The following is a 13,009-nucleotide window of genomic DNA, read 5'->3' on the forward strand; positions in this document are numbered from 1 at the left end:
GCGGAGCTAGATCGCTTTGGTAGAAAGTGGCGCATAGCCTGCAAAGCTTTCTGAGCTTCAGTGAAGTGCTCGGCGAACCCTTTGACGGCTGGACCAAACAGCCCACTCGTGGAGATAGGCGAGTCAAGAAACGCCGCCTTATCTGCGTCCTTCATGTCCGTCAGCGTGAGCCACAGGTGCTGCTCGAGAACAGTCAGGTTTGCCATGCTGCGACCGATGGACTGGACTGTCGACTTCGTGGCTCACAGGGCCAGGTCAGTGGCGTTGCGTAGATCCTTAAAAGCCTCTGGGTCAGGTCCAGTCTCGTCCATAGAACGGAGAAGCTTGGCCTGAAACACTTGGAGGACAGCCATTGTGTGAAGCGCCGATGCAGCTTGACCGGCGACGTATGCGTGACCGGCGAGAGCTGAAGTAGTGCGGCAGGGCTTTGACGGATGAGAGGCTTTGGCCTTCCATCCAGCAGCAGTGGGCGGGCAGAGGTGAGCGGCCACGGCCTCTTCGAGGGGAGGAATCGCGTCATAGCCTTTATCCTTCGTGCCGTCCACGGAGGAGAGCGTAGAAGAAAAGGAATGTTTCAGGCGACCTGAGTGTGGCGCCTTCCATGACTTAGTGAGCTCGTCGTGAACTTCCGGGAAGAACGGGGCGGGTCTCTGCTGAGGGGCCTGCCGGCGCCCCTGCAAGAACCACTCGTCTAATCTGCTGCGTGCAGTTTCTTCCGTGGAAGACCAATCGATCCCGAGGTCTTCGACGGCCCTGGAGAGAACACGGATAATTTCAGAATCAGCAAAAAGGATACGGCATGCTGGATAGGCACAGCAGAAACAGTGGTAGAAGGCGGTGAAGGAAGCCGGCGTCCTCAAGCCTGCGAAGCAGGGGCTGGTTCCGCTGGCTGCTTGTCAACGGCAGCGAAGGCTTAATAATCCAGAGGTTCAGCGAAGTGGTGGTTCGCTGAAGGAGATTTTAATCTAAAGAAATTTGAGCCCAAAAGATGGGCTCAATTTATAGCCTCTGGCCACGGCCATCTTGGCGGGCTCTGATGTGTCAGGGCGCGGGTTGCCCTGATTGGACTACGCGTCTGAGCCGCCCCGTTATAGGTTCGTGCAGTTGCCGCAGCACAGCCAATGACCGTGCTCGCCGCTCATCTGTGTGTGCTGTGCAGCTACACTGCGTTTTAAAAAAATGGCTTCAATATTCTCGCGAAAAGGAGTTTTTCCATAGCGTAAGCTACTTGCGCAATAGGAGAGACCTCTCGAAAGGGAATTGGAGCTTCTTCATGATCAAACAGCAACATTACACACTAAACACAGATGAAATGTGAAATGCAGGTTTTGCTTTTAATATATGAGATGGAACTAGACTGAATAGGAACTGGAACAACAGGAAGAGGAATTTACGGAGTTGCAAAAAACTGATTCTCCTTTGCCCAGAATCACATCCGCTTCCTTCCTAAAGCAGTGTGTGGTGGAGAGACGCTCAGTAAAAGACAAATAGAAGAGTGAGGAAAGCTGAAAGAAAATATTAAACACTAAATGCATGAAGAATGAACGGAGACTCCGGGCTGCGTTTACACTGGCACACAGAATCCAATCTTTTACTCACATCTGACACAGATCGGGATTTGTTGCACACGTGTAAACACAAAAATCTGCACGAGATCCGATTTTTCCAAATCCGATCCGAGCAACTTCCAAATGTGGTTTTAAATCAGATCCATATCCGATATCTGGACTAATATATCGGTCTAAACACGCATTTAAGATTCCCCTTTGAATTCAAGCCACTACAGGCACACACACACACACAATAACAAACAAACACAGAGCTCCTCCTGTGCACACACACACACACACACACACACACACAGCTCCTCCTGTGAACACACACACACACACACACACACACACACACACACAGCTCCTCCTGTGCACACACACAGCTCCTCCTGTGAACACACACACACACACACACACACACACACACAGCTCCTCCTGTGCACACACACACACACACAATAACAAACAAACACAGAGCTCCTCCTGTGCACACACACACACACACACACACACACACACACACACACACACAGCTCCTCCTGTGCACACACACACACACACACACACACACACACACACACACACACACAGCTCCTCCTGTGCACACACACAGCTCCTCCTGTGAACACACACACACACACACACACACACAGCTCCTCCTGTGCAGACATACGCACACACACACTGCGCTCCTCCTGTGCAGACACACACACAAACACACACACACACACACACACACACACACACACACACACACACAGAGAGAGAGCTCCTCCTGTGCACACACACACACACACACACAGAGAGAGAGAGCTCCTCCTGTGCATACACACACACACACACAGCTCCTCCTGTGCAGACACACACACACACACACACACACACACACAGAGAGCTCCTCCTGTGCACACACACACACACACACACACGGAGAGAGAAAGAGCTCCTCCTGTGCACACACACACACACAGTTCCTCCTGTGCAGACACACACACACACACACACACACACACACTCGTCTTCAGAGCGCATCATGTCGTCCTCAGGGAACTCCTCGAACCTCACGCGCCTGAACATGTTCGCGCAGTCTCCGTGGCGCGTGGCGCTGTGGTCGCTCGCGTTCGCGCTGGTTCTGCTGGTGTCGGTGACCGGGAACCTGATCGTGATCTGGATCATCGTCGCGCACAAGAGGATGAGGACCGTCACCAACTACTTTCTGCTGAACCTCGCGGTATCCGACGCGTGCGTGGCCGCGCTCAACGCGCTGGTGAACTTCGTGTACGGCGCGCGCGGGCACTGGTACTTCAGCAGCGGCTACTGTCGCTTCCAGAACTTCTACCCGGTGACCGCAGTGTTCGCCAGTGTGTACTCGATGAGCGCCATCGCCTTAGACAGGTGAGACACACACACACACACACACCGCAGTGTTCGCCAGTGTGTACTCGATGAGCGCCATCGCCTTAGACAGGTGAGACACACACTCACACACACACACACACACACACCGCACTGTTCGCCAGTGTGTGTACTCGATGAGTGCCATCGCACAGGTGAGACACACACACACACACACACACACACACTAACCCGACCCCTCAACCTACCCATCACACCAAAAATTAAGTGAGTTTTTGCTTAAACAAGCTAAATTATCTGCAAATGGGGTCAGAAAAATCTCTTTCTGTTTAACATTATTTTTGAAAAGCATGTTGTGCATCCGGATTACATTCATACTATATAGAGCATACTTTTTTAGCAGTAGTTATTCAAAATAAGTGTCTACTCAAGAGAGAATGTGATTTCGGATGCAGCCTGAACTTGATCGTATCAAGGTGACTCTTACATAACCGGGTCACTTCCTGTGTCACTTCCTGTCTGGTCAGGTACATGGCGATCATCCACCCGATGAAGCCCCGCCTCTCGGCGACGGCCACCAGAGCCGTGATCGTGTGTGTGTGGATGCTGGCCGCGTGTCTAGCGTTCCCACTCTGCTTTTATTCCGTGACGGACGTGCGGCCGCACCGGACGATCTGCTACGTGTCCTGGCCGCGGCGGGACGACGACGCCTTCATGTGAGCGCACCTGCGAGTGTGTGTGACGCTGCTTCTCTCGGCCAGCGCTTCATGAGTGTGTGTGTGTTGACAGATATCACCTGATAGTGGCGGCGCTGGTGTATCTCCTGCCTCTGGCGCTCATGGCCGTCGTCTACACCAGGATCGGACTCACACTGTGGGCCGGAGGATTCCCCGGACACTCCTCAGGAAACTCCCAGGATCACCTGCAGGCCAAGAGAAAGGTCTCTCATTAATCTCTGTTCCGTTCATTTCATATTATCACTGTAAAGCTGCTTTGAAACAATCTATATTGTTAAAAGCGCTATATAAATGAAGGAGACTTGACTTGACTAATCATCTACATGCAGACTCTGAGACACATGTTCATTTAGATCGGTCCTCCATCATAAAATGTCCTGGCTCTTCCAAGCTTTATAATGGCCGTTTCTGTTTTGAAGTCCATAAAAGTGCATCTATCATCATAAAAGTGCATCTATCACCATAAAAGTGCATCTATCATCATAAAAGTGCATCTATCCATCATAAAAGTGCATCTATCCATCATAAAAGTGCATCTGTCCATCATAAAAGTACATCTATCATCATAAAAGTGCATCTATCCATCATAAAAGTGCATCTGTCCATCATAAAAGTGCATCTGTCCATCATAAAAGTGCATCTATCATCATAAAAGTGCATCTATCTGTCATAAAAGTGCATCTGTCCATCATAAAAGTGCATCTGTCCATCATAAAAGTGCATCTATCATCATAAAAGTGCATCTATCTGTCATAAAAGTGCATCTATCGGTCATAAAAGTGCATCTGTCCATCATAAAAGTGCATCTGTCCATCATAAAAGTGCATCTGTCCATCATAAAAGTGCATCTGTCCATCATAAAAGTGCATCTATCATCATAAAAGTGCATCTGTCCATCATAAAAGTGCATCTGTCCATCATAAAAGTGCATCTATCATCATAAAAGTGCATCTATCTGTCATAAAAGTGCATCTGTCCATCATAAAAGTGCATCTGTCCATCATAAAAGTGCATCTATCATCATAAAAGTGCATCTATCTGTCATAAAAGTGCATCTCTCCATCATAAAAGTGCATCTGTCCATCATAAAAGTGCATCTGTCCGTCATAAAAGTGCATCTGTCCATCATAAAAGTGCATCTGTCCGTCATAAAAGTGCATCTGTCCATCATAAAAGTGCATCTGTCCGTCATAAAAGTGCATCTGTCCATCATAAAAGTGCATCTGTCCATCATAAAAGTGCATCTGTCCATCATAAAAGTGCATCTGTCCGTCATAAAAGTGCATCTGTCCATCATAAAAGTGCATCTGTCCATCATAAAAGTGCATCTCTCCATCATAAAAGTGCATCTGTCCATCATAAAAGTGCATCTGTCCGTCATAAAAGTGCATCTGTCCGTCATAAAAGTGCATCTGTCCGTCATAAAAGTGCATCTGTCCATCATAAAAGTGCATCTGTCCATCATATAAGTGCATCTGTCCATCATAAAAGTGCATCTGTCCATCATAAAAGTGCATCTGTCCGTCATAAAAGTGCATCTGTCCATCATAAAAGTGCATCTGTCCATCATAAAAGTGCATCTCTCCATCATAAAAGTGCATCTGTCCATCATAAAAGTGCATCTGTCCGTCATAAAAGTGCATCTGTCCATCATAAAAGTGCATCTGTCCATCATAAAAGTGCATCTGTCCATCATAAAAGTGCATCTATCATCATAAAAGTGCATCTATCTGTCATAAAAGTGCATCTGTCCATCATAAAAGTGCATCTGTCCATCATAAAAGTGCATCTATCATCATAAAAGTGCATCTATCTGTCATAAAAGTGCATCTCTCCATCATAAAAGTGCATCTGTCCATCATAAAAGTGCATCTGTCCATCATAAAAGTGCATCTATCATCATAAAAGTGCATCTATCTGTCATAAAAGTGCATCTGTCCATCATAAAAGTGCATCTGTCCATCATAAAAGTGCATCTATCATCATAAAAGTGCATCTATCGGTCATAAAAGTGCATCTATCGGTCATAAAAGTGCATCTGTCCATCATAAAAGTGCATCTGTCCATTATAAAAGTGCATCTGTCCATCATAAAAGTGCATCTGTCCGTCATAAAAGTGCATCTGTCCGTCATAAAAGTGCATCTGTCCATCATAAAAGTGCATCTGTCCGTCATAAAAGTGCATCTATCCGTCATAAAAGTGCATCTATCCTCATAAAAGTGCATCTATCCTCATAAAAGTGCATCTGTCTGTCATAAAAGTGCATCTATCCATCATAAAAGTGCATCCATCCATCATAAAAGTGCATCTATCCGTCATAAAAGTGCATCTGTCCGTCATAAAAGTGCATCTGTCCATCATAAAAGTGCATCTGTCCATCATAAAAGTGCATCTGTCCATCATAAAAGTGCATCTGTCCGTCATAAAAGTGCATCTGTCCGTCATAAAAGTGCATCTGTCCATCATAAAAGTGCATCTGTCCGTCATAAAAGTGCATCTGTCCGTCATAAAAGTGCATCTGTCCGTCATAAAAGTGCATCTGTCCATCATAAAAGTGCATCTGTCCATCATAAAAGTGCATCTGTCCATGATAAAAGTGCATCTGTCCATGATAAAAGTGCATCTGTCCATGATAAAAGTGCATCTGTCCATCATAAAAGTGCATCTGTTCATGATAAAAGTGCATCTGTTCATGATAAAAGTGCATCTATCAATCATAAAAATGCATCTGTCCATCATAAAAGTGCATCTGTTCATGATAAAAGTGCATCTATCCATCATAAAAGTGCATCTGTTCATGATAAAAGTGCATCTATCCATCATAAAAGTGCATCTGTTCATGATAAAAGTGCATCTATCCATCATAAAAGTGCATCTGTTCATGATAAAAGTGCCTCTATCTGTTATAAAAGTGCATCTATAACTTCTGGAATCACAAAACGAATTGTGGATAATTAATATACTCAAGGCCCGTTCACACCGAGAACGATAAATATATCAGCGGACAATAACGTTTGTTGCAGTTTTACCGTCTGTCGCTTTAAATGCTTGAGCGCTTTAAAGCAGGATGAATTCTGATTGGCTGTCAATGTTTTTATCGTTCATCAGCTGGAAACAATTGTTCTGAAAGTGATTGCAAAGATATTGTTCCTTTGTGTCATTATAGGGGCTGTTTACACCACACCGTTTTCAACTAAAATTGTGAAACTTTTTATGCGTTTCATGTTATAGAATTTTTGGTTTTATCCGAAGATTTATTTTTAACTGCTGAGTGGGTGTTATTCTAGTTTTAAATGCCTACGGTGCTAACCGAGGACGAGTCATGGATCATAGCTCTCTCATATCCGTTTCAAGTTGCAAATTGTGTCCGAATACACTTCTTCCCGACAACGGACATGATCGATGCCCATCATGTTTAGGCGCTCAACATCTGAAGGAGGCCCTGACTGATCCATGTTTGCACTGTAGTATGCTACCGATGTCAGAGAGACCGCTTCACCTTGTTGAGTTAGACATTAACTCGCCTGTTAGCCTCGCACAACAGCCGCGACGCGAGTCAGTAGAGGAAGAAGAAATCTGTACTACAGAAGTGATCGGATATTTTCTTCTTGGTGCGGGGATCAAGGATTTGACCCAGTTCACTGTACTGTGCCGACAGCATTGAGCTTCTTGCAGCATCTATTTGATGACAACAGGGCGGCCTCCACTTTAAAAGTTTATGTTGCTGTCATATCTGCTTATCATGACCCGGGTGCTGGTGCTTCCCTTTGGTCTCATAACTGTGTTTGTAGATTTCTGAAGGGAGAAAGGCGTTTAAAGACCATTCGTTCTTCTCCCTTTCCTGTGTGGGACTTACCGCTTGTTTTAGAGTCCCTTTGTACACCACCATTTGAGCCGTTGGCTGTTGCAGAGATATAAAGTGGTTGTCCTTAAAAGTGTCTTCTTTGTTGGCCGTTGCTTCCACTAAACGTGTTGGTGAACTTCATGCCTTTTCCGTGAGTGAATTGTGTTTACGCTGGTTACCAGTGGATTCTGGGCTCATTCTTCAGCCTAATCCAGCCTTTCTCCCTAAAGTTTTGTTACCACAATTTGTGAATCATTCTTTTCATCTGGCTGTGTTTCAGCCGCCTCATAATCCCTCAGATACAGACGGGTGGAGGTCTCATCTTCTGTGTCCTGTACAAGCTTTAAAGTGCTATGTTCAGTCTACTGCTTCTTTCAGACAGACAGATCAGTTATTTGTCTGTTATGGTGAGGTACGCAAGGGTGCACCTTTGTCCAAACAGAGACTATCACGCTGGATTGTCGAGGCGATAAAGTTGGCGTATAATAAATCTCATCAACCCTTACCAGTGGGTGTTACTTGTCACTCCACTAGGGCCATGTCTTCGTCTTGGGCCGCTTTACGGGGAGTTTCCTTGGCGGATGTCTTGACCACAGTTACATACGTAACTAGCGTTTCATCGCCATCTACTGGCCTGGCATCAAATACAGCGTTTTTAGCCGTTTTCGCGGATCCGTGTGAATGTGGATCATTTTGACAATGGTGTTGTCTGTATGTGGAAAACTCAAAGGAAACACTTCTCTGTTTTAAGCATATCGTTGTCGTGTAAACGTACCCTAAGTTGTGGTGTGGACTCTGTAAATTTTAATGTAGACGCCTTGTGTTAGTAGACTGTACTGTAAATGAACCAGTTTTTCTAAGCTATTTTTTTTTTTCAAGCATGTGTAAGTGTTTTCTCCATCTTATGAGCAAGGTTGTTGTAATGTTGTGTGTAGGTTGTGAAGATGATGTTGATCGTGGTGGTGACATTTGCCATCTGTTGGCTCCCATATCATGTGTATTTCATCGTGACGAGCTTCAACCGTAATCTGAAGAGAATGCAGTCAATCCAGCAGGTTTATCTGTCGGTGCTGTGGCTCTCGGTCAGCTGCTCCATGTACAACCCCATCATCTACTGCTGCCTCAACAGCAGGTGTATATCTCTCACACACACACACACACACACACACACACACACGACTAACAACCTGTTGAAGAGTTCACTTTTCTAGAGAACTAAAGTGTCTTTAACACTCTCACTATTAACAAGTTGCTTATTAGCATGCATATTACTAGGATATTGCACTGTAAAAAATGCTTTTCTTACTTAGTATTTTTGTCTTGTTTCCAGTCCAAATATCTACAAATTCTTAAATCAAGATGCATTTACTAGATGAGTAAAATTACATAAGATATTATGTCCTGTTTTCCGGGAGAATTAATCCAAATTAAGTGAGTAAAAAAAGCTAAATCATCTGCCAGTGGGGGAAGAGATCATTTAGCTTGTTTTAAGCAAAAACTCACTTCATTTTTATTTATTTCCCTAGAAAACAAGACTTAATAGCTTATGTCGTTTTACTACTTCAGTAAATGCATCTTGATTTAAGAAATGTTTGATATTTGGGCTGGAAACAAGACAAAAATACCTAGTAAGAAAAGCACGTTTTGGTTCTGTTTCTGCCACAGGTTCCGAGCCGGATTCAAGCGTGTGTTTCGCTGGTGTCCCTTCATTCACGAGTCGGACTCTGACAGACTGGAACTCCAGATGACCCGGTTCCAGCCGACCCAGAGCAGCCTGTACACGGTCACGCGCGTGGAGTCCGAAGCTAACGCTAATCCCGCCAGACGCAAGAGCTCTAGCACCAGCCAATCACGGGCCTCCTCCCGGCCGTCACTCAACGGTGGTCTCCATGGAAACTCCTCGAGCACCGCTGAGACGGAACTCGGATCAGAGTCGCTCGCTGAACACTAAGATGCAGAATCAGCAGGACATTCACCTTCTGCAAAAAATGCTTTTCTTACTTAGTATTTTTGACTTGTTTCCAGTCGAAATAAAAAAAAAAATCTTCAATCAAGATGCATTTTCTAAAGTAGTCAAATGACATAAGATATTATGTCCCGTTTTCCGGGGAAATTAATCAAAATTAAGTGAGTTGATGCTTAAAGGGATGGTTCGGAGTAAAATCAACCTAGGGTCCTTTGCACCATGACCTAACCCTAAACCCTAACCCTAACCCTAAGGCATTGGAAAGTTTGTAAGTACATCAGGAGTTTATTTAAATAACTCTTGCCTGATGGCTAATGCTACCGCTAACCCGGATGGCGACGTCACTTCAGTGATTTGGGAAAAGCACGTAAAAGTCCTGGCAGAAAGCGATGCATTAGGATGTAGTGTAACGACGCCCAGTTCCAGGAATGCATTAATATTTATATTCTAATATTTTGATGGTAGTTCCAGTTTGCAACAATTATAAGTTAACACTAAGTCGTCAAAACTTCGGGAAAAAAAAAATAATTCGTCTTTACACTACATCCTTATGCATCGCTTTCTGCCAGGACTTTTACAGGCTTTTCCCAAACCACTGAAGATAGCATAGACGGTAGCATGAGCCGTCAGACAAGTGTTATTTAAATAAACTCCTGATGTACTTACAAACTTTCCAATGCCTCGTTTTATGAGTACAGAACCTATTTGTACGACTGTAGAAGACTGGTGCCATTCTGGGCATTATTAGTGGGGTAATTTACCAGATACATCATAGGATCCGTTAGCGCCTGCACTAACCCATCCGGCTGATCTCTCTAAATAAGCTCTAACTTTAATAATGTTCGACCAAGGGGAGAAAGGCTTCTGGGGGGGGTTCGGCTCGAGCTCGTGGTGCAAAGGACCCTAGGCTGATTTTACTCCGAACCATCCCTTTAAAAAAAGCTAAATTATCTGCTAATGGGGTCAGAAAAATAATCTTGTTACTGTTTGAATTAACATTATTTTTCTTACCCCATTGGCAGATGATTTTGCTTTGGACTGGAAACAGGACAAAAATACTAAGTAAGAAAAGCATGTTTTGCAGTGTGTCAGTCTCAGTCCACCAGCTTCACTTTGACAAGCTATTTGTACTCTTTCAGTTCAAATACAGTATATATAAACAAAAGTCACTACACATATGAAATCGAATACTTGGTTCTGAGGACACACACTCTGGTCTGTTGGCGGAGAGTTGTCACATTAGCTCAGGCATAGTGCGGTTATCAGCTGCCAAATCACTCCAACCACTGCCATTCTCTTATTAGACCGGAGCAGGGTTAGAACCAGATTAACTACGTCACAGCTAGGGTGACCCCAAATCTAAGCTGTTGTCCCGAATCCCGAATCCGGCCCAAATTGTCCCAAAATTATACTAAAGCAAAATCTTGAGTAGTTATTGTCTGATAAAACATAAAAAATTGTCCGTGTAGGTTGAGTCGTCCTGCAGCCCCCGCCTTTTTTGTTTCTTTTTTTGAAGTTCTACAAAGATACTGTAGGCACGAATTTAGAAATGCATTGATAAGCTAATTTTCATTAATTCGTTTCGTTGACATGGCTGGTGTACCGGAACCCCAAAACGCCGCTAAAAAGCAAAAACGTCTCTGCCAGCCAGTCGTAAAGGAGTGATTGATTGGTTGCAGCACTGTGTGCAAAAAAATACTTCGGCCTAATGTCTGAGGTCGGGTTACACAAAGCAAATCATCTACACAATTATTTAGTTTTCTTATTTAATGGCCGACAATTTAGTTGTAATAATAACTCTGGCGTAAGGCTTATTAGCGTTAGGCTATAGCCTGAAAGGTCTGATTTACGCACTGTTACAACAGTCATTGTTTTTTTTCTTCCCACAATGACATTTCAGTTCATGATTTTAATGCTGTTGTTTTTTGTGGCAGACTAAAGACTAATGACCGACTGTTGATCTTTGAATCAAAATATGTTAGGTTAGGGTTTGAAATTCGTTATCTTTTATTATAGGCTATTTAGTCTAATATCACAGTAGGACTACCCCTACTACTATATATCTAAAATAACATTTGGATTTTATACATTCATTTCTTATTCAAACTAAATCCTGTCATCCAGCATCTCCTCTCTTCCTCTTTCATCCTTTTCACCAAATATGTGTTTTATTTGTACAGATTAATACAGTATAGAGAACATCAGAAAAAACATGTAGGATGCTGGAAGATAACAATGTGTTTTCTGTTCACCAAATGCTTTTAATCTTCGCTATTGCTTCAATATAAATGAACAAGCGTGCCGTTATTAGTTGTGTAGTGACGTGTGTGTTCAAGTAAGCAGATATGAGCAGATTCTGTGTAATACGCTGTATGTAATATATCATCATGACTCTCGAGTATTTGCGTTAAATCTGCACTGATTTGTCTTACACAAACTTCTCCAGCAAAGTGAGTAAACATAATGAACATGCCAGATTGTCTCGAGATCGACAGCGTTTCCCGTCACTGCTGATTTTCACCTGCATTTGGCGGGTGTTCATTTCAAACCCTGACCGGGAGTATATATATATATATGTGACATTACTGCTCGGAAAGCATATTCAAACTGCTCACAACCACTATCAGTATCGAAACATACGAGAGAGCGTATCACCGTGCACTTCTGGCTGTCGTCTTCGGTGTTTTAGATGACCGAGGCTTTCACGTCCTAGCTGTCACGGACATCACTGCTGAGACTCTCACAGCCGAGCTACAGTAAAGACATATCGGGGTTTACTGCCATGTCTTCATGTTAACACTGTTTAGCTTTTTAAAGACATTACTAAGTGTTTGTGTATCACTCAAGATGATGGTTCCACGGGGGTTCATGCTAAAGCTCTGTATGTTCATTAATTATGGAGCAAGAACCCCCATAACGAACCATACTGTACCACCAAATATAACGTGTTTTAATAAACTCAAAGTAACTTGCCAAAGTAGTCCTGTCTGAAATTCATTTATACAGCGCTTTAACAATATAGAGTTTCACAGCAGCTTTACAGTGATAACAGGAGATTACAGTAACAGAGATTAGGCTTTACAGCAGATCTAGAATAAAGTTATTGTCCAGATAAAGTTAGTTTTGATTGATTCACTTCCGTTGTAAAGATCATTAGTGATTAACTTAGGGGCCGCTAACACACACCGCTCTCACAGAAAACAGAAACTTTTAATGCGTTCTGGCCGTTCATTCACACACAACAGTGTTTGGAGCTCGAGAACGCAAACTTTGAAGACAGGTACCGTAATCATCTCTGTGTAAACTTTAAAAACATGAATCTGTGAAAAGGTGACGGCTTCCTGATGATATCTCCCAAGGGTAGCATGTGCAGAGCGTACAGCAGCGGGCCCAGCACTGAGCCCTGTGGTACCCCATACTGAACCTGTGATGTTTCAGGCACAGTCTTCAGATGACGGCTACGTGATCACAGTTTCTTGGCTCATATTGAGCACAACATACATGTTCTCTCTCTCTCTCTCTCTCCACATGCCACCGGCTAAAAGCAATGTT

At 43.8% G+C, this 13,009-nt stretch overlaps 1 protein-coding gene across 1 annotated transcript; it reads left to right on the forward strand.

The window, feature by feature from the left end:
• The first annotated feature begins 2,258 nt into the window (after positions 1-2,258).
• Positions 2,259-12,434, forward strand: LOC311302504 (neuromedin-K receptor). The gene is made up of 5 exons (XM_084428447.1): positions 2,259-2,948; positions 3,437-3,625; positions 3,699-3,849; positions 8,427-8,623; positions 9,157-12,434. Exons 1-5 carry the CDS (start codon positions 2,587-2,589, stop codon positions 9,440-9,442), a joined length of 1,185 nt encoding a protein of 394 aa, XP_084284573.1. The 5' UTR covers positions 2,259-2,586; the 3' UTR covers positions 9,443-12,434.
• The last annotated feature ends 575 nt before the right edge of the window (positions 12,435-13,009 follow it).

This window comes from Rutilus rutilus (assembly GCF_951802725.1).
Source record: "Rutilus rutilus genome assembly, chromosome: 13".
Classification (NCBI taxonomy): domain Eukaryota; kingdom Metazoa; phylum Chordata; class Actinopteri; order Cypriniformes; family Leuciscidae; genus Rutilus; species Rutilus rutilus.